The sequence below is a fragment of the Equus quagga genome, chromosome 12, assembly GCF_021613505.1.
Source record: "Equus quagga isolate Etosha38 chromosome 12, UCLA_HA_Equagga_1.0, whole genome shotgun sequence".
In the NCBI taxonomy this organism is placed as follows: Eukaryota; Metazoa; Chordata; class Mammalia; order Perissodactyla; family Equidae; genus Equus; species Equus quagga.
The window spans coordinates 59,610,420-59,627,348 of NC_060278.1; the positions used below are offsets into that span (position 1 = coordinate 59,610,420).

General features: G+C 41.6%; 1 protein-coding gene across 8 annotated transcripts in view; it reads right to left on the reverse strand.

The window, feature by feature from the left end:
- Positions 1-12,230, reverse strand: part of LOC124248356 (uncharacterized) — a 126,583-nt gene extending 114,353 nt beyond the window's left edge. For all 8 annotated transcript variants that reach the window (XR_006891005.1, XR_006891004.1, XR_006891003.1 and 5 more), the window contains exon 1: positions 8,799-12,230. Coding sequence is in view for 1 of the 8 variants with exons in the window: in XM_046678247.1 (XP_046534203.1) it covers positions 8,799-8,877 (79 nt within the window). In the remaining 7 variants the exon portion in view is untranslated. The remainder of the gene's footprint in view (positions 1-8,798) is intronic.
- Positions 12,231-16,929: the final 4,699 nt, after the last annotated feature.

Sequence of the window (16,929 nt, forward strand, 5' to 3'; positions counted from 1 at the left end):
TCAGCCTTCTCGCAGTGTGTTCTGACGTGGTTCACACTGATATTTCATGGCATCATCGTGGCAATTCAAAGCCTAGCTAAAAATTAAGAAAGTACAGAAGTCCAGCGTTCATTTTCAGCTCTTGTACTTGCTTTCGCCACCCTCTCTGTACACTGGGTTCAACATAACAGACAATATTTTTGCCCACATTAATAATCATTCCAAAACCAGGTATAGCATGGATGTATTAACTCAACTGGTTTTGTTTTATTTTTGTACAAATATTGTAGTGACATTCATGAAAGTCAGTATAAAAGAAGAAAAAAGTATTAATGGCATAATACTCTCATTGCACCAAATCAAATACTTCCTTCCTTATCAATACATTAAGATAAATTTAAATTGTATTCATGGTACCCGTGCTATTTGGGGGTTTTTCCTTTTCGCTGTATTTTTATCCATGTTGCCAGGCACTTCATATTTATAATTTTCAGTGGTTAAATATGTTTGCCATCTAATAAACTCCAGAATTTATTTTAATGTTCCTTCTGTGGGGCATAAGGCATTTCTCTTGTGTTTGGGGGAGACCATCAAAAATAACACTGTAGATACGTCTTACTAGATTCTAAAATTCTTGGACTAGGGTAACCAAGTCAAAAAATGAACATTTTGGGGGCCAGCCTGGTGGCACAGTGGTTAAATTTGCACGTTCCACTTCAGCAGCCCGGGGTTCACCGGTTCGGATCTTGGGTGCAGACCTACGCACTGCTCATCAAGCCGTGCTGTGGCAGGTGTACCACATATAAAGTAGAGGAAGATGGGCACACATGTTAGCTCAGGGCCAGTCTTCCTCAGCAAAAAGAGGAGGATTGGCGGCAGATGTTAGCTCAGGGCTGATCTTCCTCAAAAGAAAAAAAGAATATGAACATTTTCACATCTTGGTTACATTTCCACCCAGATTTAAATGTTTGTTCTCAAAAGCATGAGTAATATGGGTGCTCCAGGAAATACATAATGAATATTAAAATGTTATGGCTTTTGTTTAAGTCAAGAAAAGTGCTGGAGAAATAGGAAAGAAGTCTTAGCCCACAGCTGGTCTACCCAGCCCAGGAGATCATGGGAAGCTTAAGAGATGTGCCCCCGAAACGTCTTCATTTTCCTTAGCACCGTTTTGCAGCAGTTATTCATAAAACTATCTACATAGACGTTCTATTCAGAAACCAGCTTTAAAGATGCCAGCGACACACTCTGACGGCAGGACATCACCTGTGGCACCAGGACCTCAAACAGCACCGGGCAGGTACTGGGTACTTGTTGAACAGCCCGTTCAATGAATGCTGAGACGCCTGGAGGAAGTCTGGACTCACTATGGATTCCTTCTTTACCACTCAGGGAATCCGAACTTACTTCTCATCGATCATTTGACAGAGCGCTTGGTCGGAAGCCGTTTCACAGAAGGCAGACAGCAGAAGAACATTCCGGCGTGAGCCCCCGCAGGGAAGGCTGGGTTCAAAGCCCAGCGCCCCTCTGAGGCCCGGCCATTCCAGCTGCACTGACCTGGATCACATCTGCCCCACACGGCCCAGCACCCTGAGACACAGACACACCCTTTGCTGAATGTTTCCTATTTTTCTATTCCCCAAAAGACCAATCTCTACAAAGAGATAGTAAATAAATTTAACAGGAAAAAATAAAGTGAGAAACCACCATGGTGAGCATCACAGGTAGCTCTCTTCCAAGGAAATTAATAGAGGGAATTGCAGAATGAAAAGACCTGTGGGAACGGCAGTGGGCCCACGGCAACCTCACCACAGATGACTTGAGAGCCAGTGCGGCTCTTCAGGGTAGCCATCCAGCTCTCCAGGGTCACCACGGAACCAGAACTAACACGGAAGAGAGGGAAAGAAAACTCCACCAAGAAGAGACCACACAAAAAACAACAAGATTTCCTCAACTGCCTTACAATTTGTGGCTTCTAGTTACTAGAAGCTGGTCAACGGTGGCTGCAGAGTTCAGCATAAACCAGCTTTAAAATAATGCACTGAGATTTTCTAGAAAGGTTTCTAACAAGAGTTCTTGAGGATTTAAGCAAACGACACTTTCCTGAGTTCCAAAGAGATCTCCATCCCAGTTAGATTTCCCTGAGTCCCGGGTACCTTTCCTTGAGCCGTGCGTCATTCTCTAGGTATGCAGTATTCAAGTGTGGCTTTTGGTAACCAAGGAATGCAGAGAGCTGCGTCAAAAATAAATAAATGCAATGCTGTGGCTTCAGCAATGATAAATCTAGAGTCAAATTCCAGATATGCTGGCCTTCTAAAGCTAAAGGGTGCGGAGGAAGCAATCATTCCTGAGGGAAAGAGCAGAGTCAGGAGCCTTAAAGAACGTAACAAAGATCACATCTGTTAAAGACAGGTAATATACGACTAAAATGAATTTCTGTCATCTCTCTTAATATTCATGTGCTTAAAGAGACAACCCAACTCAGTCTCTCTTTAAAAATTAATTTTCCTTCAAAAAGAAAAGTGGAGGGGCCTGCCCAGTGGCGTAGTGGTTAAGTTTGTGCACTTTGCTTCAGCAGCCCAGGGTTTGCAGGTTCGGATCCAAGGCGTGGACCTAGCACCACTCATCAAGCCATGCTGTGGCAGCGCCCCACATAAAATGGAGGAAGATTGGCAACAGATGTTAGCTGAGGGCCAATCTTCCTCACAAAAAAAAAGAAAAGAAAAAGGAAAATGGTATAGGATTTATTGCTGAACACAGAGCCATCCTGGAACCATTCTAGAGTTCAGAAAAACTCTAAATGTGTTCTACTGACCCTGGATTAACATCCCTTCCCTGCGTAGGAAGGGCAACAGCTCGGATGACTGACAACATGAGCCAAGCTGGGGTAAGAAGTTTTCTTATTAGCATATTAACCAAAGACCTGTCAATATTCATGAAAGTGGATTTAAATTTCACATTAACTTAAAATGGAGCAAATAATATTCCAAGTAAATGATGAGGGTGAGTTTAAAGACGCTTTACGTTAGCTTATTTTTAAGCAGATCATGTTCTAGCTAAAGTAACCATGTGCCAATATGCCCCATACCTTTACATCAAGTGTGCTTTTTGCTTCCAATAACACTGACACTGTGAAATTTAGGCCGTCTCACTTTTGTTGGTTTTTTTTGCAGAGCTTTACTTTTTACGCATACATGTGTCACTATAGACAAGTTAGAATCTACAAAGAAAGACTTGGGAAAAAAATACCTCCCCCCATCCCATCACCCAGATATAATACACTGTTAACCCTGCCAGACTTTTCCTACGTGTACATTCTTACAGAAAGAAAACAGGAATCACCCTATTCTTTATCTCACAACTTTTTTGTAACTGAGTAAATACTGAGCATCTTTCCGTTTTTATAGAATTGTTTTTAAAGACTGCACTCTATGGAGACGGAATGAGTCCACCTGTGTGGACATTTAGAACGTCTCCATTTTCACTCTTAAGAAACAGTGCTGGATGCACATCTTTGTTCAATCTGATCCACGTCCCACAGCATGCCCATAGGAATGGCCCTAGAATTGTAATTGGTGGCTGACACGCTCTACGCACGTAGAGCTTGGCATAAACTTTAGATATAAACTGACCTGCAGGAAAGTTGCACTGATTTAAACTACCAAAAGGAGAGTTGAGTCCACATTACAGGGACGTTACATTAACGGTGGGTTTAACTTAAATGATGTCTGAAATCAAAATGTAGGCAATGTCACTTAACCAAAGAAAAATGGCCAATAAACATAAGAAAACAACTTCCAAAATAATCATAAAAATGCAAATTAAAATGATTGCATTTCTCCTATCAAAACGGCAACATTTCTTAGAAAGAAATCTCTAGAGTTGGCAAGAGTGGGGTGCGCGGGGCACTTCCATGCACAGCAGGTGAGAGTACGCAGGCACACTCTCTCGGGAGGCCAATCTAGCAATAGCGAAGCCTTAAGAATTTTCCGACTTTCTAACCCAGCATATTCTACTTACAGACCTGACCACACCAGAACAACAGGAGACAGCTATAAAGAAGTGCACACAAAGGCATTCAGAGCGTTACATGTTTCACCATCGTAACCGTGAAAAATTACCAACAACCAGTAATGGTGCTTCAAGGAACTAAAGTGGGATTCAAAACTACACAGAAAAATAAAAGGACAAAAATGTTATGTGCATAGGGAAAACTGAAAGGAAATACAACAAAATGTCACTTAAATGGTTGTCAGAATGCTGAATGCTTTTCTTTCTTTTTTCTTTTTTTTGGTGAGGAAGATTGGCCCTGAGCTAACATCTGTGGCCCATCTTCCTCTTTTTGCTTGAGGAAGACTGTCCCTGAGATAACATTTGTGCCAGTCTTCCTCTATTTTGTATATGGGGTGCCGCCACAGCATAGCTTGATGAGTGGTGTCTAGGTGTGCGCCCAGGATCTGAACCTGCGAACCCAGGGCCGCCAGAGCAGAGCGCAGGAACTTAACCACTACGCCACCAGGTCAGCTCCTGTGCTCTGCTTTTCTCTCTCTTTTTCTGTATCTTCCAACTTCTTCACCGTAAACATCGTACTCATGATAATCAGAAAAAACAAAAGAAACATATAAAAATGGATGCAGTCTTTGAACTTCATTTCTTTAAGTAAAAATACCACCAAGTCCCCTTTGAGTACTGGCGTGTTGTCTTCAGCATCTTAGCTCATCCTGTTAATGGGCATTGTTCACCTAAAGGACTATAACTTCAAATATTCTCACTTCTGAATGTTGTTCCGTAATTTCTGCACGGTTCATGAAAATGTTTAAAATTTGTCTTTCTTTAGAATCATTTATATGAGCACAGTAACTTTGCGGTTGAAGGCCTACCTCTGGCATGCATGGCAATAAAAGATGCTTTCTTCAAATAAAGACAAAGAATGACAGACGGTGGATAAAAGGAAAAGAATTAGTCACTTCTTCTCCATTTCATCGCCCTGTGCAACAGACATTCGGAAACAGAGCAAGGAAAAGGAAGTGGGTCAGAGGCCTTTGAATTACTGGCTTATTCACTGAAAAATATTCAGAAGCTGTCCTAAATATTGACGTAAACACTAGAGTCACAAACAGAAGCCCCTTTTTTCCCTTTCCATCTCTCTCCCTCCCTCCCTCCAGAAGGACAAAATCAAGACAGATGGATAAGCTATCCTATCGTTCAGAGGAAATGATACCTTCAGCTTCTAGAACAGTGTTTTTCAAGTTACAGATGGCTCTTTAGTGGGCCCCGACGATCACTTTTTGAAAAATGAAATAGAATAAAATATATCAGAAGGCAATACTAAAGATATTATTTTGTGTGACAACTTTCTGTTATATGAGTTGTATCATAGGTAACATGAAATATAGTTTTGACAGTGGGGTCATGGAAAAAAGGTTGAAAGCTTCTATTCTGATGTAATGGAGAGGCAATGAAGTCCACAGTAAACTGTTTTTCCTCACCCCTAGTCAAAAAGTAAATCCCCAAACCAAGAATTCCTGGAAAGTAGGAAAAAATAACCTGAGGCAGAAGGATTCTGCAGTTATGCCCTCACCCAAGCCTTAAACCTTCAGCAGTGTTGAGTTGCCCAAAATCATCTGAAGAGTGTGGGCGGCTTGGCCACATGAAACCCTGGTCTATTTCGTAATACTTAGTTTACCTGTTAGGCCATAATTACACAGCCTCTTAGTCCCACAGACCCCACGTTCTCTGTGCCTCCACTCTCCTGGCCACACTCCTCCTTTTAAAGGCCTTCCTTCGCGTCCCCTGGAACTCACGTTCCGTAATTAAGCCCCCACAGCCTCAACCTCTGGCATTCACTTGAGCCTCACCCCCCCACCCGCCCCGACCCCAGTCCTCTCTCCAGGAGGCTGGTTTTTCACTCGTTTAACAAACATTAGTTGAGCACCTTCAAGTGCCAGGCCGCGTAGAGAGCGCCATGAATCCAGCCACACAGAGTGGCACACGCAGTGCTGAGCTGGCGCGGGGCTCGCCTTCTCGCAGGGGCAGAGGAAGCCGGTGTGTCAGAAGCTCGAGGCGCAACCTGAGAAGGGCTGACGGCAGAGTGGCTGGGCAGGGCCTCACAGGAAGCCTGGATTTTATTCTAAGAGCAGTAGGAAGCCACCGAAGCGTTGAAAGCAGGGGAGTGACGTTACATGAGAAATTCTAGAGGAAACGGATGGCATGGTAGCAAAAATGAAAACAGGGAGGAGAGTTAGGAAGTTAGACGTGTGACAGATAGTGGTGGCTGAACCTGGGCCATGGCAATGGAAATAAAGAGAACAGATTGAAAATATATTCTAGGGACCAATCAGTAGGATTTGCCAGTAGACTGAAATGGGGAGAATCAAGAAAGACTAGGGTTTGGGGCTGGGTGGGCTGGGGGTCCTCCCCATCCCACATAGCTCCTTTCTGAAAACTTTCCAAAACGTTTACCCTCCTGTGAACTAGTTTCCCTGAGCCTCTTGGCATTTGGGTATCTCCTTCTCCACCACTTGTCTTGGCTGACATCTATGAACCACCTCTCCTCACCTCCTTCGCTCCTCTCCTCTCCAAGTCCTGCCATCCTTCTGAGTATCTTCAAGGTGCAGGCGAACCAGCCATCCAACACTTTGCCCCTCATGTTCTCAACCACCCTACCTCCAGCTTTATCCCGCCCTGCGCCAATTCGATCACGTCCCACACAGAGGCACCCGAGGCCTCGTCAGGCCCAGACCTGCTCTCTCTCTGACGTGAATTCTGGCCTTCCGCTCTGACTGCAGCCTCCTCTTCTGGCTTACTCATCTAGTTCCACCACAGCTGTTTTCGAACCCCCTGAGTGCTCTTTCCTTCTCCCCTGTCCCTGTCCCTGTCCCTTCCATCCGGCTTGGATTCCACCCCAATCCCGTAATCCACTTCCCATTGCTGTCCTGTCCATTCCGGTTGGCACCACTGGCTACACAGTCATGGCCGTTCTCAAATTTGGCACTTGTTTTCTCTGCACTTACTGTTTGGCTGCCTAACTCCTCATCTTTCACATCTCCATGAGTCCTAAGCCAGGGCAAATTCCCACCCATACACCCCCAGAGCATCCTCACTTCCTTCTCTCATTACACCCTTCTTCCTCACCAGACTTCAGTGAAGCTCGAGAGGAAGGACCATGTCTGATCTAACTTCAGTGTCAGCAGCTAGTGGTGCCTGGCATGCCACAAATACTGTTATGGAGTGATTTCATATTTTAAAAACTGAAACACTGAAAAAGTGAAAAGTGGAGAAATTTTTGAGTTGAAATGTAAAATCGTAACATTTGGTCTTTTACCAAACATACCTAGTCAGTAACCCTTTGTATGTAAAGGAAATACCGCCCCACTAGGAAAGTGATATAAAATTGCCTTGCCACCGACAGAAACTGATTTTACATTGATCAATCCTATTGATCTCCCCCGTGACTGAGGGCAAAACATATCTGGCTGATGTTAGGATCTATTCAGCAGCGCAGAGTATCTGAAACATGGACTATTATAAATGCTCGTGTATTTATTCATTTTTGGGGAAATTTTCATTTTAAAAAGCTAATGCTGAAAATCACCTTTGTAAAAGTTGATGGCATTAAATCCACTGGAAAAGACTGGTTGGTGTATGTCAGCATGTTAGAGTGGGAGGTCTCAACAATGTAGCAAATCTGTTACATAGAACTATCATATTATTATTAATCTTAGCCATCTTTAAAATTTTTTTTGCTAAAAATCGCCAAGCATACTAGTCAAATTAAAGCCTTAAAAATTAAAAAATGAGTTGCATCTTAATAACAATAACGACTGGTTTGCATTTAGAAGTGTCTATAATCTCCTCAATTATGTTTTATGCTTGACACTCACATACTTAGAATACTGAAGTCAAATCCCAAATACAAGCAACAAATTTGTTTTCCCTTCTACCAATTTTTTGGAAAAGATTAAATCAGCTAACTGGCTAAATAATAAGGAATCCCCCCCCCCAAAAAACAGTCATCAGATTATAAACACAAGCAGGAGAAAACCGTGGCACTTTTGCTTTAAAAAATTTCAAAACATTCTGAAATTATCTTCGACTTCTCAGTTCATTCTCTAAGTCAGTCCTATATTAAACTGCTTCAGAAAAGATTCCTCAATAGACTATAATTCAAAAAATACAGTTATATATAACCACTAGAGTTTTTACTCTCAGATATATCGTTTATTTTCTTTTTTTCCTCTAAAGTAGTTACTCTGAAAACAAATCAAACTACATGATATATAGACAACGCTGACATCAGGATGCAACTTCTATTTTTGAGAAAATTATATTTTCCTTTATCTACTTATTAATATTTATTAGGCAAGAATGCTATGACAGGATAACAAGAAGAGCCAAGTGTTTCTATAAATTGTTACATTTTGGGGAAACAAAATGAGGAAGGTGGTTAATATTTATACTAAATTTCCTTCATATTCATCTTTCCAATGGAAACTTCAAAAATAATCTGAATATCGTAGAGACAGAGAATAATCTTTCTCATGTTACAAAATTTGCTTTCCTGAAACTTCTGCAGTGTGCAAACTGCAAATATTAGCACTATAAACTATACACATTGCAAACTGCAGACAAACAGCTGAGCCCAACAGCATCGACACGGCCTCACGGGGGAGTCACAAGCAGGACGTGGGAAGATTCTGTAAAGGAGGAGTGAAAATAGAAAGCCTTCACTCCTGGTCATTCAGTCGGCCCGGTCATGCCAGTCGACCACTTTTCCGCTAATCGGGCAGGTCAGGATTTCTTGGGGGCACAGACCTCACCTATCACAGGGCAGCTTCCTGTTCTCTGCGGTGATGGGCACAGCAGTCCTGAGAACCAGGCAGGCCAGCACTTTGACATCTGTGGGCAGAAGTGATCTAGAAAGGTTTCGCAGTCTCCTTTGGGTCACACGGCTCACGAGTTCTGGAGCCGGCACGTGCTTCAAGAATCAGCCTCTGGAAAGGCTGGGGCCCTTTCTATCCCATCACGCAGGAACGTGGCGCCAGGCTGACCGTGAGTGGTGGAAAGCGTCAAGCCAAGTCCATGTTTGCCTTCTTGCTCCACCGTTTCCGGTGTTTCTCTGGTGGAAGTGTCCTAACCCGATTTGCTCGTCTGTGAAATGAGATTGATATTACCCTGCCTTTCGGGCTTGTCGGGAGAATCAAATGGGGCAAAGTTTGCAAAATCTCTGGCACCAGGTAGCTGCTCAATAAATGGTCGTGTCCAACCGCCACCAGCAGCCTGTGGCACTTCCATGAGCAGCCCTCGGGTCTTCAGGCTGCACGCTCTGTCTCTGTGCACACTCTGCCCCAGGATGACAGGGCACACAGCCATCGGGCATTCTTTTGGTTTATGCAGCTCCAAAATCAGACATTCCAACGGATGACATTTCAAGTCACAAATAAGCCACTCCTCCTAACGACACGCCTCCTCCCTCCTCCGCCTGGATCAGGAGCTGCTGCTGACCTGCTGCTCAAGCCCATGCCACGGCTGCACGCCCATAAAGGCATCACTCAGATAATGCACACAAAGTAAGACTTGTCTTTAAGGGAGGAGCTTGCTTTCTTAAAGAGAAGAAACAAAGTCTTGGAATAAAAGAGAGATTAGGCACCACTGCCTTGACTGATGGATTTTTTAAATGTTAGCTATAAACATACAATTCATATAAACAGGGAACTTTAGTTAGCCACAAATAGATTTATTCTCATTAAAGAAATTAGGCTGATCTCAAACTCTAAATACCACATAATAATCCTAAATCTATCATCATAATTAGTGAGCCGGAAATTATCCAGAATATACAGAATTATCAGAGCTTTGAGTGAAGCCTGCAAATGCCTCGATATTCCATCAGTGATTTTAATTTAGAATTTAAGAAGCAGTAAGTTTCTTCACTTAACCAACAGGGTTGTCAGACACAATGATCAGGAATAAAAGGGCAATTTGCTTAAAAACAAGCTTAAAAATTAAATAATGTAATCAGGTAGGCCCAAGGAGTTTTTTCTAGGAAAGCTTCTCACTAAAAATTGTCCCATCTCTAACCACGCCTGAGCCCTATATTCGTTTCTTAAGTAGTAATTGTCAGGTTATCTTAAGTATTCCAGAAGATCCCCCATCTGTTCCCAGACTAGCCCCAGAGTGGCACACCGTGCAGAGCAGACTTTCTGCACCTCAGCTCCACTGACACCCTGGGATGGATAATTCTTTGCCGTGGGGGGCTGTCCCAGGCATTGCAGGATGTTTAGCAGCATCCCTCGTCTCTTCCTATAAGACGCCGGTAGCACACAACCTGACCCCAAGTTGTGACAACCAAAAATGTCTCCAGATATGGCCTATCATCCCCTAGGTGGCCAAACTGCTCTGCGTTGAGACCTGCTGACTTGGTCATTCCTCTGGTGTCTCCGTCCCCACGAGAGCCTTGCGCAGTGCACACGCACCCCCTGGACCGGTCACATACTGACCCAGCAGGCACTGTTGACGCCTCCGAACAGTCAGGAGCCCCCGTCCCACGGTGGGTGCCACCTGCACCTCTTCACAGATGAGGAAACTGCAGGGTCAGGAAGACGAAGGAACTCGACTGCTATTCAGTGCCGGAGCCAAGATTTTAAATGAGGTCTAATAAAGCTTTTTATACGCATCTTCAGAGGTGAAAGGACCTCTGAAGAAAGAAGGCAGAACAGTCGAGTTAAACACAAAACAAACCCACAAGATGCAGACCCAAGAAGGGGTTTGACCAATTCCACCCACAGTGTAACCTTAGGAGACGGCAGGTCCCTTCCCTCCCTGGGTCTCCGCTCTTCCCCGGCGATATGAAAAGACTCCTCCCACCTCCAGCACACAGGTGACGCGAGCTAGGCCACACGAGTGTAATTATCGCCGATGACGTTTTTATGCTCACGGTCCGTTATCAGCACCCTAGTGTTCTCCTCCAGATTCACCTTCCTCCCTCCTTTGGTCTCTGTTCCCACGTTACCCTGCCAGGACTGCCCTCTGAAGGAGCACACAACCTCACTTGCTCTCTCTGGTCCCTTTACGTCTCTTCCTGGTGCTCACCCTACCCCTCATCACGTGATGTGTTTGTCCACCCGGCTCCTGCACTAGAATTTAAAGATGCTTAATTCTGTTTTCTTTTCACCCCTGTCACCTAGCATAGTGCCTGCCATGTAGTGGGCACCCAGACTTTGCTCAGTGGATTGATTTTAAAAAACTAAACGAGAGATTATAACTATGTGTGGTGATGGGTGTCAACCCGACTTATTGTAGTGATCATTTCACAGTATATACATACACCAAATCATCATGTTGTACACCTAAAACAAACACAGGGTTATACATCAATTAAATTTCAATAATAAGAAAAGTGAACAAAAAAGAAAAACTAAATGGTGAAATCTGAAGTAACGACGTGGGGGACTCAGATGGATCTTGATTAGCGATGAGACAAGAAGGCTCAGGAGAAAGTGCCGCAGCACAGGCCAAAGCTTTAGGACAGTGCTTCTCAAGGTGTAACGTTCCTGGAGGCTCTTGCTAAAATGCAGACTCTGATTCAGTGAGCCTGGGGGCTGAGACTCCGGCGTCTAACACGCTCCTAGGTGATGTCGGTGTTGCTGGCCCACCTCACATAGCCAGCCCCACACAATCAGAGAGTGCATTTGGGCAGCATCTAAAACAGCTCTGCACTGAGAGGAGAGTCAGGGCCGAGAGGACTAACTGGACGAGTTATTTGCTAACGAAGAGGACCTGCCACACTTCTCTGTGCTGCTGCCCTCTCAGTCCTCAGGCTGGTAAGAGGCATGGAATACTTCATGGAATTAACAATCTGCAAATCCCAGTACTAAATAATCTCATATTCACATGGCACCTTTTCCATAATGCAATGATCATTTATATACCTTTTGGTCTTCTTTGGGAAGTAACATACTGCAATGTGTAATATTAAAAAATACATTCAGCTTCATTTCTGATTGCCATTTAAGTAATACAAAATACTAATGACTAATGTGTCTGATTTTAATAATAGATTAGCAAAAGCTCTCTTTTCCAGTTATTCTGCTGTAACATTACTTAATACAATGCAGCACATACACAACCTCTGAATTTAGTAGTTGGTAGAACAGGAGCAGCTGAAAATTACAAGATTAAAAGTAGCTAAGTGGAGGGGCCGGCCCGGTGGCGCAGCGGTTAAGTTCACACGTTCCACTTTGGCGGCCCGGGGTTCGCCAGTTCAGATCCCAGGTGCGGACCTACATATCGCTTATCAAGCCGTGCTGTGGCAGGCATCCCACATATAAAGTAGAGGAAGATGGGCACAGATGTGAGCTCAGGGCCAGTCTTCCTCCAAAAAGAACCACCACCACAGCCACAACAACAAAAAAGAGGCTAAAGAGATAGAATAAACAAATGCAACCCCTCATCTTAAAAAAAAATGTAGCTAAATGGAGGAGAGAATCCGTATGTATTCCAAGTTCAAGACCAGCCAATTGACCCTCCAGTTTCGACTTGGATAATAACGTAATCAGGACCAAAATGAAGAGGAGCACTGAGCATCGTCATTTCCAACTTAAAAATTATGTTTACTTATGAGAGCCTCTGGTAACAGTAAAATGCTCCATTTATTTTTATCACAAAAGGCAGTTTTAAATCAAATCAGCAAATTACAACTATAAAATTATCAAAACACCTCTTTTTATTCCTAATTTAAAATCAAGTGACACTTTATACAAGAAAAAATATAACTAAAACAAATTCATTTATAAATTAATAAGTTAATAGGTTTCACTAATGGCTTCATAGAACAAATGGCAGAAGGGAACAACAGAATTTTTAAGACATCCATTTCCAAAGTTAAACTAAGTTTATGATTTCTTTGTCCTCTTCTACTCAAATGCACTATAGTGATCATTTTTTAAAGGATAATTCATTCACGTGTTCACAATGTAAATTTTTACTCAGTATCTTTGAAGTACTGATTTTTCACCTTGACATTTCTAGGAAAAATGCATCGTAATTTTATCAAGTGAAAAATTTCAGCTTTCCTCAAAAAAACATCTTTGACTTACATTTTATTAAAAACTCAAACTACTGCTGATGTCCAACACTTACTTAAAAGCCTCCTAAAAGATATGAAGTGGGTATTCTCGAGTCACAGGGAGAAACTGGATATACCTTAAACCTTACACGAATAAAGAATTTCACAAATAATCTCTGTTCTCTGAAGCTCAATTTTTTGGCATGTTTACCAGAAATAAGCTTTTCAAAACCCAAGTCAATTCAGGTTCAGGCAGTGGCTTGCTTCCTACTGATAGGCTAAACTTCTTTCCTTTCTCTTCACAATCTTAATAGCTCCAAACACATTAATCTTATTTATTGCTGACCAATGTCCCCACCATCTGCTCTTGCTAGTATTCCATCGGAAAATATAACTTTTTTTTAGTATATTCAGCCCCAGTAATTTGTATTCTGAATATTTTATTACAAAGCAAGTACATGGGGGCAGGGAGGTGGTGAGAATAAATATGACCATCCAAATAATTATTTGTACATGGTTTGTAAACAAAATCACTGACTGAAATATGAAAGGCAATTCTACAAATATTTTGCATTTCTGCTCTCACATTCAGCTGCCAAAATTCCAACTGATATTTCAGTACTGAACATTTTTAACAAACAGTACTTTCAGGCTGTTCAAGATGTTTTTGTATTTTAGTTCCAGATGGAGTACTGGTTCAGCTGGGTAAATGACTAAATATAATCTAGAGTGATCATTTCTTATTAAATCATAAAATGCATATTATTTATTTTGGGTTTGGAAATCAGAAAAATAATTTCCATCGTTAAATGCTATGGGAAGCCTTGAAATTCTTTCATAATCATACATCCAATTCTAAAACATTTTACTTACATGTTGTATAAGCTTTAAATTACATACATAAATGAAGAGACAGGATTTAAAAGCAAAAAAAATGTTCCCCCTTATAATTCTTTCTTTACTACTTAATATTTAGCTGAGAATGAAAATGTTCTTTTATCTTGTATTACAAACTAGTTGTTTGTGATACTATTTTTTCCAAATTAAGATGTTTACCCATACTGAATGACAGTAATTCAAAATCTCAAGTTTCAAGACAGAAAATTTAAATGTACTTATTAGAAATATACTATTATGCAAGGCACTCCATTTTCGCCCATCTTTTCCCAAGTAGTACCACCTTGTCTCCTTTTATGGGTCACACACACTAGCATTATCGGCAAAAATACCATTCTATCAATCATCAATACCACTTTTCTCTCCTTGCCAAACATCAATTTGTTTCAGAGGGTTAACAAAATCAAAGAGGGAACGAAATGAAAACCTGTAGTTTTCTATTCATTCTACCAGTCTTCCCTAGAAATCTCCCCAGATCGCATTTGAATCTTGGCTTCACACCACACTCCTGGGATTCCCCGGCAGGAACCCTGACAGTTCATGGGGACGTGACGAGTCCTCCAAACACTTCTAGTTGAAATCTGGAAGGTCTGGTAGCTGCGTGGCCGTGGGAAACAAGTCCATTGACATCAACCTCCTCAGACCCCTTCCCACTCTCCTTACACAACAGTCCTTCCTTCCCTTTCCAACACAAACCTGTCACAACAACTTTAATACTCTGTTTTCTACACTAAGTTTCGACATTCATAGCTTATCATATTCAAATAAATCCTGAACAAACTAGGCTAAGTCTAGTCATAACCTAATCTTTTCCTTAGTAAAAATGAGGCAATTTAAAAAGTTAAGAGTAATGGTTTCAGATTACTGTTGCAGATTTTCTAAACTAAACCACTAAGAGATCAGCTAAATTACTGACATAAACACTCATAAAACAATACACAGCTAACTATTCCGAATGTGACTAAGTATAGAAATATCTACAATATCTTAGCAGACTTCATAAAAAAAAAAATTAAACGTTTGGAACTTCTGCAGCATTGTCTCCCAAATCCAAAGGAATAAAATTCCACAGCAACTTGCCTTACAAACATAATCCCTAACAATATTAACGTAATTTTAAGATGTTCATTGAAAGGCTACTTCTAACAGTGGAAAGTAGTGCAAGGTCGATTTTCAAAAACGTTTTAATGCCTTTATGCAGTGCTATGAACTTTGCTCGGTTTTCTAATGCTGTGCTTATGACTGAGTAAAATTTACATATTGGGTCTATGAAATGCAAACGTTTTCATAGTAATTTCCCTTCCGGTACCTTATCCATTTGCAAGAGGAAAACTCTAGGTCTCGTCCGGTCTGCTTCATAATCTCTGCTAAGCACTTTAGTTGTTCGGGGCCACGAAGTAAGAAACTGCAGCCTCAGAAAGGATGTTCCCAGTTCCACCGCTGAAGTGATCAAGGTCATGGGTATCTATTCGCGGAGACCCACAATGACACCCACTGACAGTTCTCATTCTCCTCCAGAAAGGAGAACTCTCTCTCACGTCTGCACTTGGCTTCCTCACAGCAAGAGCCTCGCTTATGCGCAACCAGACATCAAACAGTCATGGTGCTGACCTTGTCGTTCAGTTTTGCAATCTGCTCTGAAAATTAATCTAAAAATGTCCTTCCAGACTTAAAAAGCTGTATTTACCCCAAAACGCAAGGTTAAAACTTTAGCTCCCAGTTCAGACCAACTTTACAACAGAAAATGCTTATAAAACAATATTCTTACTTAAAGTAGAACGAACAAATAAGCCAGTCACAAGTTAAAATTAAACAATACTTTCCAAAGTAAACTTAAAAACTAATTATTAATTAGGGAGTTTCCAACTTTTTACAATCACTCACACTTTTCCTTTGTCCTAACATAATTTGCCTTTATACACTGCACTTGTAAATTTCTTTTTTTGGAGGGTTGGGGATGTGGTTTTTGTCTGAATTCCTAAATTCTGTGCAATCACTTAATCACATATGACAGTAATTTTGACTGCAATTGTTTTGGTAAGAAAATTTATTTGAAATTCTCACCAACCAATGGAAGCTGTGTGATTTTATGAGTTACTAAAGAAAAGATTTAATATATAAACACAAAGATTAGCCACCTTTTTCCCAGATCGGGAATGTGAACAGACGTTCACCACAGTTGCCTGTTAAGAGTTGTTTATTAATTGTTCCACAATAGTACTAAAGTTCACATCAAACCAAAGTACCAAAAGAAGTCTGAACTAAAAGAATGACAAAATAAGAACAGAGTTTTCCAATCACAGATCTCTTCTAGTTACTTAAATTTTCCAGGGACTCCCGTCAATATCCGAGTAAATTCGTATTTCCTATTTTCCTTCAAAACCTATTCCTTTTCTTCTCCATTCTAAGATATCCCTTACCTCCCTTCACGACAACCTCTGCCCACTCTTCTTTGATTCCCCACAAACACAGGGAACACACTTTCCCCTTTGGAGCATAACGTCCAGATCTTTACAAACAATCTCCTCCAGCTATTGATCTCCATTTCCCGAGAGACAACCTACTTCAACATATAACATGCTTTACAAGGCTTATCTTGCACAGAACGTTTCAACCTAGCTAGTCACACGCAGGCTGCATGAAGTAGTCTTCATGTTCTTAAGAACTCAACACTATTCCTTTCAGGTAAAACGGTGCGGGCTTTCATTTTTGCCAAGATACGTAAGCAACTTCTGTGTAAACAACCACAGTGGTTGACTGTAGTCACTACACACTCTTCACACACTTCTTTGTTCACGGAAAATACTGAACTATTGTCAAGTCTAGCATCTCTACGGTCCTTGTTGTCAAATAAGAAACTGTGCAAACAACTCTAAATTCTATTCAGCTCACTATCTGACCAGCTTATCATGAAACTCTATGGGTTTACGTAACCTAAATGTATTCCATAAATGCTAAGTAATTGATTGAATTGCAGATAAAGAAAC